The sequence below is a fragment of the Grus americana genome, chromosome 3, assembly GCF_028858705.1.
Source record: "Grus americana isolate bGruAme1 chromosome 3, bGruAme1.mat, whole genome shotgun sequence".
Classification (NCBI taxonomy): domain Eukaryota; kingdom Metazoa; phylum Chordata; class Aves; order Gruiformes; family Gruidae; genus Grus; species Grus americana.
Window position 1 is genome coordinate 92,594,860 of NC_072854.1, and position 21,041 is coordinate 92,615,900.

General features: G+C 37.1%; 1 protein-coding gene across 2 annotated transcripts in view; it reads left to right on the top strand.

The window, feature by feature from the left end:
• The window catches only part of ZFAND3 (zinc finger AN1-type containing 3), a 139,583-nt gene extending 121,363 nt beyond the window's left edge, over positions 1–18,220 (top strand). For both annotated transcript variants that reach the window (XM_054819505.1, XM_054819506.1), the window contains one exon: positions 15,585–18,220. In XM_054819505.1, the coding sequence (XP_054675480.1) occupies positions 15,585–15,739 (155 nt within the window). In that variant the 3' untranslated portion in view covers positions 15,740–18,220. The remainder of the gene's footprint in view (positions 1–15,584) is intronic.
• The last annotated feature ends 2,821 nt before the right edge of the window (positions 18,221–21,041 follow it).

Genomic DNA, 21,041 nt, shown 5'->3' on the forward strand with positions numbered 1-21,041 from the left:
ATAGGAATTGTTAATTGCTGATGCACTTTGCAAGCTTCAGTGAGAGAGAGAAATTTTAAAATGAGTTCTCATTTTGTGCCTCTCTGACTGGATAACCTTTAAATCAACACTACCTGAACAAAACCAGCTTCCTGTGAAACGTTTCAAGATGACAGTTACACCAGGCATGTTTTCCAGACAGCGATGTTCTCTAGTTTTGGGTGGGCCTTTCAATAGTTTAGTGTCTTATGATGGATAACAACTGTATTGAAATAATGTATTTACTTAATATCAGATTTAGTAGGCAATTATATCATCAAGGAATTGCAGGAATCATTCTTCAAGTTACATTCTGTTACAGCATTTCTGCTGGAAGTGTAAGCAGTCTGAAATTAGTCGTCTGGGATCCTTGATCTGAAAATTGTCAGTTCAGTGATGTGATAAGCAGGTGATTACCACAGACTTGCTTTAAAACTAGGGGCAGTGAATGTGTGAGTTAAAGTAGCTATATAATACAGAGATCTGGTAATGGATTTTAGAAAAAGACAGGTTGATTATCTGCAAATTACACTATAAATTTATGGGCCTTGTCTTAATTACTTGACTAGGTGTATATCACTACTAAATAAGGTTGTGTACATTTTTAAAAGATACTGAGCTGTAAACTTCTAAGCCATAGAAATTATTTGCACAGAAAGCATAGCTTAATTTTATGGCAGAGGTTTAGTATTTTAGAGAAAAAATTAGTTCTGGCATCACTTGTTGTGCAAAGCCAACACACAGAAATCTGTAGTGGTCTTTAATATTGTTGGAATTGCATAAGTCCGACAAGGATATTCTAGATGATGAATAAAGGAATTTTGTATTAGTCATGTTAGATTCAGTCCTAGTCAGCAATTGAAGGAAAATTAGTGCAGTGTGCCAGCTCTTCAGCTATTTGTAGGCCACAGCCTAATGGACACGTCTGAAACTCAGGCTTCACCGATCCAGAACTCTTGGCAATTAATGGGTTGGCCAAGATAATGGGCCCTGGAACGCAAGCCTAGCTTTAGCTTCCAGTAGCAGTGCTTTAGAGAGATGCTCCTGATTTGTTTCTGTGCTTCTTGGGTAGCAATCTCAAGTCTTTCATGTTCTTTGGCCAGAGTAGATGCTTAATAGGATGGGAAGATGTTGAAACATTCCAGTTTGATCAGATTGTATTAAAAAGTACTGCCCAGTCGTGGTGCAACCTGATCAAACAGCTGTTAGCAGTATATCTTGCCTGTGCGGACAGAAAATATTTTCTTGGAGTTTTACTGGCCTAGGTTGTGTTGTAACAAGTTATAATTTCACAGAATGAGGACAGACTTGAACAGTTACGTATTCGTCGCTGCTCTTGATGGAGACTCTGCAGTAACTACTAACCTTGGGCATGGGTGAAGGCAAAAGGTGATGTTTTGCAATTTTTATTTAAGATGTTGGCAGTCTGTTCTTTGCTTTGAAGGGATGCACATTCACAAGTGGCTTCCATAGCAGGAAGATTTTGAGTCAGGAAACGAGTCTAACTTTGCCAGTTAGCCCAAGCGCTGCCTTCCTGTGCTGAACGTGTGGAAGGAAGGCATAGCACGTTGTTGGAGCACATCACAGACTGTGCCTTTACTGGGGCATAACTTTCCATCCTAATTAGTCAGGAACTTTATGTGGATATAACTTTATCCACATAGATCACTGTCCACTGCTCATTGTGATTGAGATCCAATGGCTAAAGCATGTCTCCAGAAAGGATCCAGATTTTAGTCTTTGTAGCGTACACTGTGCTAGGCTTGTTGGAGATGGTGCTAAATGTGGCTTTAATGCAAACTGGATAAATGCCATGTTAAATTTTTATTAGAAGTTGGTGAAATGCCTCATCAAGATGTGATCAAAGTGGGTAAGATTGTCTTGATAAAATGGTTTCTAGTTCTAACAAGTTCAATAGCAAACTGCTTGCTACAGCTTAGCAACACAGAAAATCAACATGTCTGAATAGTTGATAATTCAATTTGTACTTGACTACTTGTGGCTTGTTTCTCGTGAGGTTAATGCATAAAAACATTTAAGATTCTGCATTCTTTGCTTAGATTAGAGGAGGGACAGGAAAAATGGAAAACAGAGGCTGTAGTAGTACAAGATGTACATATTGCATAGTACAGTTGGCTTGGATGACAAATTCATTCATATAGCAAAATGAAAGAAAGATAAAGGAGAAGCTGAACTATGAAAGAGATGAAATAGGGAGGTGAAGCAACAGACAAGTATTTAAGTAATTTTAAGATTACTTGCCTAGAGGGGGAAAAAAACATGTAAATGAATGTTTAACTACATTGATTGAAAACAAACAGAAAAAATAGGGGCAATGGGACAGTCAATTATAAATGCCTATTAAGTAGATTAAAGAAGTCATTGACAGAAACAGAAATACTCTGGTTGATTATTAAAATAAGAGGGGAAAAAACCTTAAGACAGCTCATCAAAAAGCATATGTCCAAAAATGCATGTGAAATCTTCAGATTAATTTCTGTACAGGTATGAGTGCACTACGTTCCTTTGTATGTGAACAGTGATCATGAGGGAGGTTACTCATGGGAACAAAATTACAAATTTGAGAAGTCATTTGAAAAAAATAGCTCAAAGGAAAGCTGACCTTAAGGTAATGACAGAATAAACCCACGGGGAACACATTCATCTTGCACTAGAACAGTGTTAAAAACAAGCTGGCATTATATCTCTTACGAAATATCCTACATTCTAAACAATCTCCTGACTTAAGCCTGGTGCATTCTAAACATGATTTGGTGCTTGCCAAATTATATATATAATATTAACAATGAAAAGGACTTTTAAACATTAATGAGTAAATGCAGATTAAAGGAGGTCCACCATGAGAAAAGCATTATAAACAAGTTGTAAAAATCTCTAATCTTGGGACAGGAACAAAACTTTTTTAAAATATTTGGCAAACATACCTTCTACGCTCTTTCAGAAATTTGTCTCACCTGTGTGTGTATACATATATACATACATGTGTGTATACATATGCCTGTGCGTATATATACACACAAACACATATGCGTAGTCAATAAGTATAAAAAAAGAGAGTTCTGGTATATTACTATGCTTATTTTTCCACGTACCTACTTTTAATTTAGTTCTGTACAAATCTGTAATAACCTGGCGGAATACTTTTCTTGGGTTTATCTAAAAGTGTCTGTTGCTTTGCTTCTGTTTTGGTCTTCCACTAAGCAGAGAGGTAAGAGGCAGAAAAGAACAGACTTGTATAGAGCACTGAGCATTTCTGTTAGCCATCGGAAACAAAATGCATCCACACGTAAGAGACTGTACCTTTTTCACAGATACTGTGGCAGCAAGTCTCAGTGTGATTCTTAACTTGTGTAACAGAGCTGCTCATTCATAAACATAGGAGATGAGGCACTTGTTTGGATTGTGCCAGAATAAATTTGGACTGATTTGATTTACTCAGTTAATTTAGAAATTATCTTCAAAAGGACAGGAAGAAAGAAACAAACTTGAATAGATCAGCAAAAAAAAAACCCCAAAACTGACAACTTTTTCATTTTTGTACAAAGTAGTCCAACTTGTATTGAAATTAATGTTTCTTTTAAAACTCGGTAAAATATTAAATCATGGTTCCATTTCCAGGGAACCTTTTTCCTGTGGAGAAGAATTTGTAATGGCACTGGTAAATTCACTTTCTAGATGGATAAGGTTTATCTGGTACAAACCAAAATGGCTTCAGGACATGATTATGTATTGGTATAACAGACATACTTCCATTGATTAAAATTAAATTAAATATGTGCACTGCTGCTGGAGATTGAGTCAACCAGTTCAATAAGAATTATTAAAGGAAAAATAAATCTTATTAGTAACTGGTTACATACTATAATTCTGGCAAGTCTTCCTGCCAGGCCTTAAGATGTACCATATTCAGCTGTCTTCTGTTGACTGTTCTCCCAAGATAGTTGCTCCCAGAATACTACTTTTGCCTCAGCCATGATGCCTTACATCTTAGCTTATATTGATGCAAGTTTTTTTTTTAAAAAAAAAGGAAAGAAAAACAATAAAAACTATTGACATTTGAATTCAAACTCAAAAGATTTTTTTGTTTTATTTTACAAAGATGTTATCCTATGACTGTAATTTAATTGATAGGGAACAGGAGCTGTTAGTTAATGTTGGTGTCTGAGTCATATGTATTCTGAAAATACTAAAAATGGAAGAGTTAAAAGCAGTTGACTAATTGGCCTACCATGGGTTCCAAGGATAGGACCCAGACAAATGCTTTAGTGTCTAGGCTTCAGAAAAGCTGTCCACAGCTTTAAAGTGTAAATGGAGTTCATGGTCTACGTATAATTAAGAATCATGAAATACAGTTTGAAAAGGCTCTAGTATATTCCCCCAGCTTGTTCAATTAATGTGGGTTTCTTACAGCATGTACCGATTTTAATCTCTTCCACTGTGCTACCTAAAGTTCTGCAACCGACGACTCTCTTGATTTAGTAATGTAAACTGAGACCTTTAGTTACTGTCCTATAGTCCCAATCAATACATGTAATTGAAATGGGTCATTGAGTTCTCCTTCAATAAAACAAGTTAGCTTGTTCCTTTCAAAAACAAAACAAAAAATGAGGTTTTATTTTGACACTTCTGATGTGGTAAGTCCTTCAGTATCTAACCTTCAGGTGGCTTTTGCAGGGATAATACAGTATGAGTTAAAAAATAAGCATTTCGTTGGTGTGCTACATTAGGTCTCTTCTTCCATACATACTTGCACTGCAGTTACAGAAGAAAGCAGCATGTACATAAAGTAAAAGATGCAATTTTTAATTGTCCCATACGCACAAGAGACACGTGGCCTAGTGAACTTCAGCGTAAAAATCTAGCTGAGAGTATCTTATTTCCAGGTCCATCTTTTTCAATACCTTTAGGGAAGTAATTTGCTCAGTCTTTGAGTCATTTTTTTCTTATCAGAAAAATGAAGATAATAGCCACCTACCTGCCAGATGTTAAAGGAAACATTTTTGAAGGTTAAAGTGCTCTACCTTTTCTAATCACAATTCTTTCTTTACAGTGTTCTTATTTATCCAGTCTCACAGGCAAACATTACAGCTTTACCAGGACTGCGCACTTAGAAAGCTTCTGCTGGTCAGCAGGTAGCTGCAAAAGGAAAGACACTGCCTCAAGAGCATCCCCCTCAAAGTGAATCAAACATACTTGTCCATATGTTAACAAAGAGCTATGCACATAAGTACTGATTTTACTAATGTGCTTGGCATTTGAAGTAAAAAGCCCCAAAATACGCTATAATCATCTGACAAACATTGAAGCAACGTTACCGGATAGTTCAACTGACTATGAAGTAAGTCAGGTAGGGAGGAATGATGCCCGGTGAATTTTGTTGGTGAAAGTTTAAATTCTTCTTAGGAAGAAGTGGGGGAAAAAACCATCACACCAGTTGCTACATCAGGACTGGGAGGAGAAAAAGCATATTATTGAAAGGAATTGGGAAAATTTATAATGAAAAGTCAGGATTCTTTCCAGGAACTAGAGGGGTGGTTTTTTCCCCCCTACAAACTAACTAAGTAAAATATTACCTAAAGGAAAATGCCATCTGTGGTCTTAAATTCTGTACCTAAGGTATAAGAAAGTGTTAAAGCTAGGTACTGGGACTTGAGACTACCTGGTTCTCTGCTAGAGTTCTCTTTTAGGTTGCTGTGGGCCTTCTACGGAAATGGCATAAAGATCAGTGTGCATCAGTTTTCACAAAAGTTAAAAGATTGATGTTAGTCTGTGTCAGGGACTTTTGATAGAAAGTGTTTCTGGCCTTGGAGGAAAGTTTCAAGGGCTGACAAACTGTATTTATGGATATTCTAATCACTAAGGTATAGTGTTTTCTTCAGTAATAGATTTATTTAACTGTATCTTTATATGTATTGAAATGAAAATGTTTACCTACAGAGGTGTTCAGAGTTCCTGAGTTGCTGAAAGTTGCTCAAATCTGTGCATAAGTGGTATATGGGGGGGGGGGGGGAGGGGTCCTGCCATATTCCAGACAAGCAGGAGCAGGGAATGTTGTGTAAGTCTTTACACCCAAAAAAAAGGGGAAGGGTGGAAGTGTACATCTCTCTTAGGCATTTGTTTACCTTAATGGTATAAATAGAACCTCTGAATGGAGCTCTGTTTCTCTTTGGTTAGAATAATTACTCTTGACATAGCAAGAGGCTACAGGAATAGAAGACTTGCATGGAGCAGAATGTGTCATCTAAGAGACCCTGGACATAAGGTGTAAATAGAGGATAAAGACATAAAACAAATTTCATTTAAGTTTAAAAGAAATAGAGTTGCTTCTCTCCAGTGATTTGGCCAGCAAGTCTAGCTGTTATCAGACTGTGGATCAATATGGTACAACCTCTAGAAAGCTATTTAAACCCAAGGCATAAATAATATAATTCAGGAAATACATTGAAAGTCAAACCTGGGATCATACTCAGCATGTGATTTTTGAAGTCAAAATACATGCAGAATCCAGGAGAACAGTTAGAATTAATACAACACGTACAATATCTTAGTATAGACCCTTTCATTATTCGTTCCAGTTCTTTATTAGTAGTCTTATCTTTCCTGCATTTTCATCGGGCTAAACAAAATGATACACACACATTATTGAATCACTCAGTATTGCTTGCTGTTTTAATTAAATTACTGGGTACACTTTGGCTTTTAATTAAATCCTCAGCTTCTGGGAGAAGTGTATTAGCTCAGGTGGGCTTGGTGTAGAGAGAATTCTAGAAGTATTAATACTGATGTAGCTCTCTTGAAAATGTCACTCTGCACTGAGGCCCTGCACTGATGCTCGGATAGCTCTGTCATCCATGTGCCCTTTCTCAGGAGACTCTTTTTTTTTTTTTTTTTTTTTTCAAGATTTCACACTACTATCACATCTATATGTTCTGGGTAGGAAGTAAGTACTTCCTTTTATGCTCGTATAGCCTATGGAAAATTTTGTAAGAGTACTATTTGCAATAGTGTTACCTATTATCATGGTTTCCCTCTATTAGGTGTCTGCTCTTGGACACTAGGATGCTCTTTTGGCATAATTCTGCTTTTTTACTGCATATCCTGTTCTTTGGATTTATTCTCCCACATCCTACAGGACATAACCTTGTGAAACTAGGAATGATATGGGAGATGCAGTGTTGTTTCAGTGTGTTCTTGGCCCCACAAACATGGCAGTGAGTGTTCCTTTTACAAGTGTAGCAGTGATATTAATTCCTCCTGAATATATCATTGCAAGATCACATGATTATTCAAAAAAGCAAACTCTCTTCACCTACCTAAAGTCTAAACTTTTAATTTTCAACCTAGCTTTTCCTCTCCCTCAAGTTAGTAGTACATTGGTGTTCAGTGTCTGGCACTGCTTTTGATGCTGCAAGTTGATAGGAGCAAAATGGTTCCTTTGAAAATTCTCTTGTTGAATTCAACTTTAACCGTTTTGCCTTTGTGCTTCAACAAATTGCGCAAGTCTTTTGGAGAAAAATACTTCTTTCAGTTATATTGAGAAAATATGTGGCAAATTAAAATGCTAATTTCTGTGAATTTGGATCTCTCGCCATAGATGAACTGGGATCATACCCCAGGTCTGTGAACGTTGCGCAACAGTGGCCGCCCACCATTTGTGCTAGGTGGTAAGTCGACTTGTGGGGTCACAGCTACTGCTTGTGCCTGACTGCTGTGGATTGCAACCTGGACAAACAATTGAGGACAGCGTGTAAGGTTGAAAGGGGAGCCTACAGATGAAATGTGACTTCTGAGTCACTATACCTCAGTGACTTCTGAGGTATAAAGCAGTTTAGAAATGTGTATTGCATACTGTATCCCTAGGAGTAATCATGTACCAAAGTTGCTCTGTTACACTGTCTCAGCTATATGTTGACCTTAACTCATGAATCCATAGTGGGGTGAAGAAGTAGTGATGTACAAGTAGTTATGCTAATGTGCACGTGTTCTGTAGAGCAAGGAAAATATTTGGTCCAAACCAAAAGATTTAACAACTATTATTTTGTGGTACATGGCAGAACTGAGATACGAACCTGACTGAGACCTGCAGTATTTAGTAAGACCTGACCCACAGTAAATTCTTTTTAATTGCAGTTTATATTGCAAAGCAGGAATGCTGTATTTATCACTTTGATTCATTGAGGATCTTTTGAAACTAAGAAATAACTTCCTGAAAACCTGAGTTCTGTTCCTGAAGATGCTCCCTACTTCTGTGGAGTTGGTATGCAATAAAGCAAAAGCAGGATTTGAATCTAGGAGAGTGCTATATCTTAATTTTTCCCACTCCAAATACACTGTCTTCAAAGAAACAGGAGGACACTGTTTCTTTTGAGTTCTTAGTTCTAAAGTCAAGGAGTAGAATAGTGTCTTACGTAGAACCTCCTTAAGAATTGTTGATTCAAAAAACTACTAAAAAGTCAACATGTGCTCTGTCCTCAAGTGATATAAATTCTCTGTTCAAAATTTGTGTCACATTTAATGTAGGAAAAAATAGTTTGACAGCTTTCTGTGCAAGTAGTAAGATAAATAGGAAAGTGAATTCGAAATTAGCACAAATTGGGATAAAAGGTCTGTTTGCAGTCTGCACAGTGCAAAACCACATCTCTTGTGTGCTCCCTAAAGCAGCTTCCCAGGCTTACAATCTTCAAGAAAAGAGACAGAAGACACTTTGAAACACAGGTTTTACGTGACTAAACTTGGCAATACAAAGTCTTTGCCTTGCAGTCTAAAGAATTCTTGCAGAATCTTTAACCATACCTGTCCAGTGGCTGTTACAGGCTTAAGATGATGTCATCTTTCTTTTGTATACAATTTCTTCCATTCATTTTCTGGGCAGTTTTTTTCACTAACAGCTTTTTTGTCTCTAACGCATGCCCCTCTTTGTGGGAGATAGCAAAATAGAGCAAGAAAGGGGAAAAAAAACCCCAAAACCTGTTCCCTTCTTTTCTCCTGAGCATAAATCCAGTAGCAGAAATATAAAATGAATCTACAGCGTCTTGTAAGCATCCTGATTCTCAGACATAAAATTTAAGTAGCATCACAGATGTCATGGAGCTGTGTGCTTCTAGATTATGACTGACTGAGGAGCAGGATGGAAGTCCCAAGTGTACATCCAGTCCTGGGGACACATTCATAGATTAAAAGAAAAATTCTAAAATGTCTTAGCAGCACCTCTTTCCTTTTCCTCTTTTTGATTCAGTTATTGATCATTTTGGTAGTCATGACTAAGTATAGACGATCTATATAAAGAAGAAAATACTGAAAGGCGAGTTGCAGTGACCATAGCAAATGGTTAGAAAAATAAGTAAATAAGTTATGTACACTTCTTCCTACTGTGTCTTTCCTGAATCTTTTGCAGCTGTGCTATTTGTGAGGGAACGTGGAACTGAAATGCCTTGAGAGGACAGTTTTTAAGATACTGTGCATTAATATTTAGAGGCTTCTAACTTAGAGCACTTAAGAGGTTAACGTTCCCCATCCACTCTTCTTGGAGTGGAAATGATAGAAAGGACTGCCTCAATCTATGTTTTGTGGAGTTTTAATAAATACATCTATTTGGTTAGAAAGCTTCACCATACTGTGGTTTACTCCTCTTTCCCCTTGGGAAGGAATCACAAGATTCCTAGCCAGTTATTCTGAACTACTTAGCTCTTAATCAAAGTCCATGGCATCTTGCAAGCTGGGAAAGGGAAACAGGACAATAGTTTAGCTCGCTTATTTACAAAAGATTGTTGTTTAGCTTGTCGGGATTTGGTTTGGTTTTATAGAACATGTCAGTAAAACTAAATGTTGTGTAATGAAATCTGACAATGCCAATGCACAGCATTCCCCACAGGAGAAAAGAGATAATTAGAGCATGTGCAAGAATGGAGCTGTCTAGAAGGAGAATAATACATCAGCAGACTAGAATATACTGTAAAATAGGAGTGCATACAAGCTGCACTGGAAGCTTTGCTATACTGGACTATAGGACACTTTTATTTCCTTCCATTGCTGGACGTTTTTTTTGAACAACCTCCAAAATATTAGGGGAACAAGCTAGAATATATTGAAATCCAGAGAGCAAGTGTTTTCTGAGGTACTGGATGCACAAGTCTTTGGGATCTTGGCAGGTATTTGTTCTACTCCTACATTCATTTCTTACTTATTCCATGTCTTGAACAAAGACAAAAAAATTTCCCTCCCACACTTTTTAAAGTAGCTTTATTGTTAGCATCATTTACAACGCATTGTCATCTTTCTAGTTGGAAGGGATGGGGTAGAGGCATAAATGTTGTTTTGGGGGTTACTAGACTCTTTCGGGGAACAATATCCAATTATTCTGAACAGTGCTGCAGCAGCATGTATCACTGCATGAGCTAATTATGAGTTAATCTGCCTGGTATTGCTGTGTTGTATGATGTCCTGTAGATATGTTCAGATTTTAATGTATCTTTAAAAGGTGCTCTTGCACAGAAATCTGCATATAGACTCACATGTACCTGGTTAGAGAATACATCTTTGGTAGAGAATTTTTGCAGCGCTTTCGTTCATCTCTTCAGGTTACAAAGTATTTTTAAGTTGTTTGAACCTCTTGTCAATTAGAGTTGCAAATTAGCGAGAAAGGTAAAATTTCTTGAGAAGCACTTGAAGAAGCCAAAGCACAAAGCACAGAATTCTGCATAGGAGTAAGTCCATGCCATTATTAAGACTTCTTTTGAATAGACTTTATATAGGTAATCTATACAAACATAAGTTGTTTATTAAATAAAATTTGGAAATGCCTGCAAATTCTGGCAGTTTTGAACTTCTGCCTCTTCACTTGGAAATAAAGATGGTAAACAGTGATACTAGTGGGCAGGTAAGATGATTTTAAAGTGTCAGAAGCTCTGATTTTGTACGGTAATTGTGGCAGCATGCGACTACATTTTAGGTAATACACATCAAAATGTTTCAAATAGGGACACTTTCAAATGTTTTTAAGCCACTTTGTAAATGTGTAATCTGTATAAATGTTTAATAAGCTTGTTTGGCACTTTCACCGCCTCTCAAAACATGCTCACAAACAAACCAAACAAATCTGTCTTCCTTTAGCAGCTTTTGGAATGTCTCATCAATGAGATTAGGACCAGAATCTTGAGGTGGGAGAAAAAGGAGCTTCTTTTCTATCATGATGTTATTCATGTAACAGGGATTGTTACATTTATTATATATCTTACAGTGTATGATATGTAACAGTGTGGTGTTCTCCAGCAGTACATTAGAAGTGTCTGGAACTACTCCATGCTTGGCCAAGGATGTCCACTAGAGTAGTCCCACCAGTGTGCTGTGCTTCTCCATTGGTAGTTTGCAGTACTCTAATTATTGGGCATTTGTGCCATGTTCCAGAAAGTCTGACCACTCTCCGTTGAGTTAACAAAGAGAAAAGGGAAAAAAACCACCAAAATCAGGGGACCCTCCAAAATTATAATTTGGCTTTTGTGTTGTGGATTATTATGCCACTTAGTTGAATTGTTTCTGATGCTTCACATATCATTTTGTTGGTATTTTAGCAGCTTACTGTTTTCAGAATTTGAAGACAGAAAGTTAAGAATTAAATGCAGGTTTTAGTTGAAATATTTGCTTATTGTCATTCCATACTCCCATCAAGCCAGTGCTCTTGAATGTAACAATGAGGAGAATGCAGTCCTTTTTCATCATCATCATCCACACCGAGTGAACTGCAAGTCTGTGGTATTCTCTGGTCTTGAATATGGAAGATTATTTTGTTTTCTGTCCTCTCTGATTGCCTTTTCCCAGCAGATTCCTCAGGAATGATGAAAGCAACTTCACAGTTGCCTGTGTGCAATCTTAGACTTCCTTTGAATCATGTTTGTTTCTGTGTCCTATGCAAAAGACTCATCTGTACAAGTAAGGCAGAGAGGTACACTGCTTTATGGCTTTAGCCAGTTTTGCTCTGGTGATGAAATGGAAGTGAATTTTTGATGATATACTGTGAGGTAGTTGCTGGGATGCTTAGAGGAGCTCAAAGGTTTTGAGGCACTAAATAATGTTTTTCCAAGATGTTTGCATTAGAGGCTTGAGGAGTAGGTGATTCGCAGTTTACTTCTAAGATCAGAAAGCCAACAATTGCCATGCTGTGAGGTGTATTATTACATGTACTAGACTGAAATTTCTGTGCTTGGAGTGGAAGTTTGACATATTGTTGGTTGATGACTAGGGTAAACTAACTTTAGCTGGCAGATAGATTCTCTTTTCCAATGCTCTTTCCCCTAGCAGAAAGTTATTTATTTTGTCTTTTATTTATAGTGTGCTAAAAGAAGCATTTCTGCAGTAAAATCCTTTAAAGGAGACAACCTGTAGTTGACATCTTCCTATAATGAACTTAACAGTAAATACACCACAAGAATTCATTAATCTAACTTGCTTTATAACCGTAAAAGCAGAGTTCTCAGGAGAAAAGGTTTCACCTCTAAATCTGGACCGGTTTTAAGGATCAAAATAGAAGTACATATATTGGCCTTCTGCCCCAGTGCACATAGGTTAATAACAGAGCTGTTGTGAAAACTGATGGTCTCGATACGACATCAGGCACTTGTGCACACACAGTCCACAGGATGTCCACTCTGATTTCCAGACCAGTGAAGAAGCAAGGAATGAATATAGCAGTAATAACTTAATTGAATATATCCACTCTGAACTAACGAAAAAAATGTTCAGAACTACTGTTACTCAAGTAGCTACTATATAACAGTATTGAAGTCCTTTAAATTTCAAATAAAACATACAAAAAAACCAAGTTCCAATCTTTAAAGTGACTGAGGCATTTGGAACAACAAATCTGAAGTCTCTTTTGGAAATGAGACTTCCAAAAGATCCCCATTGCTAATTCAACACGAATAAACCCCCTATATAAGAACAGCCAAGAGATGCAAAACTATCTTTAGTAATGTTCAAAATGTGCTTTATTTCATTAGGTATTATCAGTTCTAATTAGCAGTACGTATTTAAATAGATATATGAATAACAGGTTTAGATTATTTAGTTGCTGAAATTAGAAATACTTTTCCCATAGTCTTGGAAAATGAAAATCACCTGCTGTTCTTTGTGGGCAGTTGTTGAAATTCTGTTCAAGAATGCATAAGGAAATACTTGACAAACAGAAAAAATAAATAATACAGTTAATCTGGAATAAAAATAGCATACAGTACAGCTTTTCCTACATGAAAACAAGTGCTCTAAAAAGAACTAAAAGGTGTTGAAAAAAGAAATAAAGATATGGCAAACCACAGAATAGATTGTACTGGGGGGGGGGGTGGCAAAATAGAAAGCAGCATCATGAAGTCACATTGGTCTACAAAAGGCAGGAGGCTTGGTAGAAGGTGAGGAGATGGGGCAATTGAAAGGTGATGTTCCAATGTGATAAATTATGTTGTATATGTATTTTCTTATTAGACTTAAAGAATTGTCACAAGAGTCTTGCTGAAGTTGTGTGATTTGTATACATGTTCAATATGTCTTTTAGATAACATTAAATAGCATTTCTAAATACGTGTGTTAACCATGTGGAGAGGATCTGTAAAACCATCAGGATTTAAAACCCATTTTTTACCTACAAGGGACTGAAACGACTTCAGCCCTATCCGTATGTGCAGGGTTTCTGGCGTCTGCTTCTTACACATCCATTGCAGATAAGATGAGGAACTTGATTTTTGAGCTCATCTGGTTCAGGTATTTATGTATTCTTGTGCCTGCAGTGGACGTTGGTTCAGTAATTGGAAGTCTTATTTCAAGAAATAAGGGAAGCCTTCAGTCCATGCTTTCTGTAAGAAAGAATGAGTGAAATGCTTGTTCAGTACTGAAACTGTGGTCCAAGGATGTTTTCATTTTAACAATCAGACCTTGAATTTTTGGCACCTCAAGAAAGATATTTGTCACATTTGAGTGTGGTATGACCCAGATAGAGATTGAAGTGGAGGCAATGATCACAAGGGGCGAGATGTATATCAATTCAATCTGCATCTTTCCATCCATATTTCTGAATTGCATATACCAATACAGAAAACTTGTCTTTTTTGCTTTGTTCTAGAACTGGGTTTCAAAGCCAACCACAGATAATAGACGTGTCCTTTCATAGCTGGTGCTATTGAAACAAAGAGCAAAGATAAATCAATTTTTTCTTCACATTATTTTTTTAATAATTCCATGTGTGATACTTCTTCCTTTTTTTTTTAACAATCATACTAACATAAAGGTAGCCTGTTGTTCTCTCCTACAATTGATGTTTTATAGTCCAGGAGCTTGAAATACTTTACACACTTTTTTTAATATATATGTGTGTGTATATATATGCACAAACACACACTTTCTCAGTCATTCACTCATTTTTATCATTTTCCATCTCTGAAATATCATCATTTTGTGGTTTTAGTATCTTTAGAGCATTCAAGGAGTAGCAGTACATAAAGCATTCAGTGAGAGGCAGAGTGATGCTCTTTGCACCATCAGGAAAACAGTGCGGTGTAGGCGATATCATACTTTGTTTCATATACGGTGGACTACATGAACTCTCTAACTGTATGACTTTTTTCCCTACTATATCATCTTAATACTACTTATTGCTATGTAACGTTCATTTTAGAGGTAGGAAATTTGCAGCAATTTCTTTACTGTTACGAAGTGTAAGGGCCAAATAAGAAAAAAAGCTGTCTGTCTTTGTAGACTAGAAGGAGGTGGCTACTGGAGGTGCCCTCCTCACCTGTAGGAAAAAGTATTGCTGTGTGTTTCTGAATCACATGCTCCCTGGCAAACTGAATAGCATTGACTAGCTTTAGACAAAGAGACAATAACCTACATCATCTCAGCTTCAGAGCAAGATGATGTGGCATAACATGTCCCAATGTCAAAAGCCTGTTCATGTGCTGTGCTTAGTGTCAGAACAGTTCATGAAGAGAAGCTTCTGAAAACTGGAACAGTAGTGGAGCAGTGAACTCTCCTGCAGTTGCTGCCAACTTGGGGTGCTTGCAGTAGGGAGGAAGTAAGGTGCTTAGATTTCACAGTTCTGACTTGAATGCCTGCTTGGGAGCTAAAACTGAAGTACCATAGGCATGAATTTTCAGAAATGACAACCATCTCCACATAAAGTAGAAAAGATTTCAGTGAAGGTCATTAGCTTTTATTTTAAAACATTAGCTTTGTTACTATCTGGGCATACTTAGTTTTGATGATTTTGGGGGCTTCCTCTGTAAGATGAGAGGACGGCAAAAAAAAACCCCAAACCTAGTATGACTTGAGCTTTTACACTGTGTTCATAAATACTCAAGAAAATGTAGTAAATAATCAGATATTTACTGATTTTACTTCCTTACCCTGTAAGGAAGATAAGTAAAAACTTAAAGCTGGCATTAATCTTTGAGAACTGAGTAATCCTCCAGTAGGTGATCCTTCACTTCTGATTCAGGTAAGATTCTGCCATTTTAACAAAGTCCCTAACTGTGGTTTGTTTTTTTTTTTCTCCCTTTCCATGGTAGGTTATGTGTTCTGTATGTTACATCGCCTGCCTGAACAACATGACTGCACATTTGACCACATGGGACGTGGGCGTGAGGAAGCCATTATGAAAATGGTGAAACTGGATCGGAAAGTAGGGAGATCTTGCCAACGCATTGGCGAAGGATGTTCCTGAGTGCAAGACTGCAACCAAATGCTGTTCTCTTAGTTCACTAATGTTAGCCTTATTTAGGACAAAGTCAGCCAGACACCTTGTACTAGGCAAGTTTCAGACTACAGCCAATCAGTTTCCTTTCTTTAGCCAACCGTCCTGGTACTGTAGTTTAGGGGTTGATGGTGGTTGAAATTGATTTCTGGCTGGTTACTAAGGTGCCTGCTAGCCACCGTATAAAAATAAAACATGAAGAAATATTATTTTTGAGCATGGCTAGTGGATTTAAAAAAACCAAGAAAAATCCAAAGGCTTCTGTTATTGCTGGAGTCACTCTAAAAGCCTTACGCTGGAAACATTCCAGCTGCAGAGTTAAAACATATAGTTGTATAGAAGCTGGTGTAAAAGTTTGCTATGCACATGGCTTTCAGACAAACTGTTTAATGTGCAGCCTTTCACCTCTTCACTGCTAGTGAATCCTGAGGAGGTGAAATACTACTAAAAGCAGCAACTGCAGCTGCTTAAGCCCAGAAGACCTGACTGGTCACTCGTGCCTTCATCGCGTGTGGCTTTTGAGTTAGGCAGTGTCACCAGCATCAGGGATTCTGTTGGGGTAGGAACATCTTTCTGGTTCTTTCCAGGAAGCCAAAAAGAAAGGGGGACAGAGATTCTTATGAAAAATTTTTATATCTATCTTACTATAAAGAACCTATCAGGGTTTTTTTTTTTCTTTCTTTCTTTCTTTCTTTCTTCTCAGTTAAATTATGATCTCACTTTAAAGCCAACTTCATCCCAGAGCAGTAAATGGTGCATACTTTTTACATGGCATCCACGGAGATTCTACGAGTTGTGTGAACAGATTCCACATACCTTGAGCAGTGCAGCCATTCCCACTGGCCGAAACCTGATTGGCTTTTGTTTGCCTTTTGCTAAGTGCAGGTATCTGATAATTGATCAAATAAGGCTAATTCACAGCACAGTAGCCATGGCTGGATTCTACAGACTGACTTTCTGTAGCTAGACTTATATATTGGGGGAAAAAAAAGGACATTTTGTAGCAAACGGAATTCAGTAACAGTATTGGGGAACAACCAGTAAAACACCCTTTATCAGACTGAGTTTGTGTTCCTCACTTCCAGAGTGTCAATGAGATAATCAAATGGGCTATATCAGCCCTGTTTCTATGCAGCTGAACGCTCTCATGAAAATCTCTGCCCGCCTCTATCGCAAAGCAAGTATAGCAAGTGAATGTGAAAAGCATTACGTGGAGTAGAATGTTTTGGATCTGTTTAGACCTATGGTTCTGTATTACGGTATGTCATGTTGAGCTGAGCTGAATTGCACCAGTCTTGTCGGTTTGGAAACAAAAAAGCAAACATAAGAATCGGCATGTCTCCTGCTGCATACGGGGTTTATGCAGGTAAAAAAGATTTGTATTGATGTGGCCCAGCTTAATCCTGAGTGAACTTAGCTTTTCAGTCTGTTAGTAAGGTATTAACAATCGGGTAAATTTGTAAGAAAACCTGAGAGAAAGATTTTGTCTCATCTTCAAATACTGGGCAGATATAAAACATCAGAGGCGTGAAGTAAGGTGTCATTTGGAAAACCCCAGCGTTTTGGGAGTAAGCTTGTATGAGTCATCCTCCATTCTACTTGCTACAGGTAACTAACTCCTTATAGGCCAAATTATATTTTACTTTGGTAGCCAGATAGGAGCATTTAACAAGGAGATAACTAATTTAAAAAAAAAAAAAAAAGACTATATATATGTGTCTACACACACACTCTCAGCATCTGACTGTATTAGCATTAATTAACCATGAAGCAAATCAGAAGTGTCCCATCATTATAAAATGCAAGCTATCCAAAAGGCAAGCTGTTTTTTTTATTATTATTATTCAAGAATATGAAACCAGCAGCAAAATCTTCTGTAATGTGCTGCATTTTCAGGAAATGGTCCTGGTGAGAGGGACTGTCCAAGGATATTATTTACATTTGCCGTGAGGAGTTTTAAAAAAACATGGATTTTGGCGGCTGCTGTGATGCACACTTTCTTTTCCTACAAAATCCTATCATAGCATTTGATGGGCATTCTGATTGATACACAAGACTTTTCTGCATTAATACTGAAGATGCTATTTTGTTCCTCCTTAATATTCCCTTTAATCTCGTTACAAGTGCACAGATGGTTTCAAGGTGGCTCTTGAGAGAACACTACTTAAAGTTCATGTGAATTATGGACAATGTTCACTTTAAACAAAAAAGTTGGGGAGGGGGTTGTTCCTTTGCAGTATCTGTTCTGTGAAGTTTGTTAAACGTAAAGAAAGCTTAAGTTCTTGTATCTTAAAAGAAGATCTTATTTAACCCTTTTGTGTTCTAGATTTACTTACACATGTAGCCTAGAGCTCAGTTTTAGTTTAACATTGTGAAAATATTAAAAGAATCTTGTAACTTTATTCTTTTTCCTCCTGCTAAAAAAAAATTAAACCGATCAGATTAAAGTTTGAATTCCTTTCTGCCTATTCCAACAGGTCTTGCTATTTTGCACCATTTCTGCTGCAAGTTCATGTAAGAAATATGAATGGGGAAAATGCCAATGTTAGGCCAGTAACTTCAAGCTGAATTTACAGTTGGTGGAAGGATGGACAGTATTTTCTGCCAGTTTGGAAGGGGAGGATATTTCTGCTGGGTTCAAGTTCAGTGATTTAGTTTGTAAGCAAATCTGGCTCAATCTACTGTAGCCTAAGTATTGGCCAACTTAATGTTGAATTTAGATACAGTAATCAAATGAACAGGTTGTTCATACTCTTAAGTCAAATGCATACTGTGCACTGTATCGTTGGCATCAAAGTTTTAACATGTCTTAAATGTTCTTTCATGCATTTTGACAACTTCTGCACCAAAAGTAGCAGTATTCCAAATCATAATGGGCTGTATTCATAATGGATAAGTAGAGGAATAACTACTGTTTCTTAATCGTTTAGATGCTAGAAACACAAGGCTAATTAAAAAACAATGGAATGTATTAGAGGGAGAGAGAATATCAAGGTGATTATTTTAAAACAATTGTGAAAATTGCTTGGAATTGAAATTATGCTTGATTCATGGGACATGTTCACTCATTTTTTTTTCCCCCTCAAATTAGTATGGTACTTTCAATTATAAAACTGCGTCTGATTCTTGAACAAGATGGCTGTGTTCTAGTAAAGGTAAGTTATGTAAAACAGCTCTGCCTTTTCATCAAGTTTCAAACCTATAGCTGGGTGTGAGCCAAGGCTTTGAGGAAAAATAAGAATTGCCCATGAAGGTTGCTATGCCAGAGCCTGTCCATAATTGCACTGGTTTCTGTTTTGAAGCAGTTTAGTGTCTTGAATGAGAAGCAATGTAACTGTAAAATGAGGTACCTGAGAACATGAACTACTCTTCAGTAGTGCACAGGCAGCACCTTGAAAAGAGTCCTGGTGCAATTTTAGCAGTCCAAAAGTAATATTAACTGCTTTTATTTATTCTGTAGGAAGGTGATAAATACATTCAAAACTTGAATTTTACATGACTCTCCTCTTTGGGACAAGTTATAATGCCCTGGTCTCTTGACCACAATATCCTGTTTATATTTAACTTTGTATTCATTGTGGTGTTCAGTACCTTATACAATCATAGCAGTTCCTTCTGTAACTATGCTCCAACTCTGGGATAAATTTCTAGGGGATAAAAGCATTTTATTCTTTTTTTTTTTTTAATCTTACACTGACTGTTTCAGTACCAACACTTGGTTTTTTTAATAGACTCCAAGAAATGCATCAGTGGAATAATTGACAACACCTATGCTCACGTTTGATTCGTACACAGTTAAGTGCCCAGACAAATGAATTAACATTCTCTTTGTCGTAGTGTAGTTACTGAAATTGTCAGTCATCAGTGGAACAGCAAAGAGAAGGTCTAATCAAAGTAAGCCCTTAATGTCACAATGAGATTGTAGCCAATTCGTGCTGGAAATAATTTTGTATGCTCCTGGGAACTTTTATACCTAGAAAACAAATGGAAGCATTTAAGACAACACTATTTGAAAATACCTGTTATTGACACCAGATGTTTATTTCATCATTCAAATACCTGATTAGAATTCTGCACACAGAACAAAAATAATATAAGCAGTAGTAAGCTGTGGTTCAACACAAAAGCTGATGTGGCAGGAGCTGCTGTGTAAGGATACAGTTCTAGTGTAACCACTTCATAATGTTCTGTTTAGCTGAGACTGTGTCTGTAGATACTTTGCTACACGAAGGACCACACTGGAAAAACAGTGCATAAGACTAAACTGTTCAAAAGTATCCACAGAGCACATTTTACATGGTGAACTTGTGCAATGGTGGGCTTTATCTCTTGCTATCAGCAGCTTTTCCAGGAGAACAAACGTTAATGCTGCTGAAAAGAGCCACTCTTTGAGAACTGTTATTTAAGATATCAGTGAGAAGGATATATTTTTCTTTTTCTTCCTAGTCCTCATTCATTTTTCCTTTTTGTTGAGGCAGTCAGCATGTGCAGTTGGGAATTTGAAAGTAGTTCTGCTTGAATGTTGCTCTTTTTGGCTTTTCAGTACTCACCACAGGGAAAAAAGCATCAAGTCTGTTCTTGCAAGCCCCTGCATGCTAGTTCAAGCAGATTAAAATACAGGCAGTCTATAAAGCAATAACCTCCTTGTGTATTTTACTACAGTGATAGGCTGTTTCTTCAATTAACTGAAACTTAATGCAGACATGATTTACTTGTTCTAGGTGTTAGGCTATGGGTTTTATGAACAATATCACAGCATTGAAGTTCACATACACCTTCCCATAAACTCTGTGTGCCTCATCTTTCAATTTGAAGTTGAGTCAGGAGAAGAAAAGGTGTGAAAGCAGGAGGCAGACGATGCAAATTGACAAGTCCTTAGTGATCACATCCACCTTCCTCTTCTAGTCAGCTCAGATCATAAAATGGTAAAGAGGCAAATAATTACTTGCCAAACAGCACCAACTTTCTTGACTTGGTACTGCAGAAAACTTCTGCTGTATCTTTGTGAAAATACCTGTGTAGCGTTTGTCTGAGTCAATTCTGCAACATATGTTACGTGCAAAGAAATGAAGCAGGAATGTCAGAAAACATTTTTGATGGATTATTGAGTAATAACTACATATTTTGCTACAGGACCTTCCTATTTTGCAATATGCTGCTATTTTCTTTGGAAGAAAAACAAGCAGAACTTTTAAGACTAACTAAATTATTTCAAATTCAGTACATGCATCTGAAGCATTAGGAAAAGATTACTGAAACTATATATAGTTTT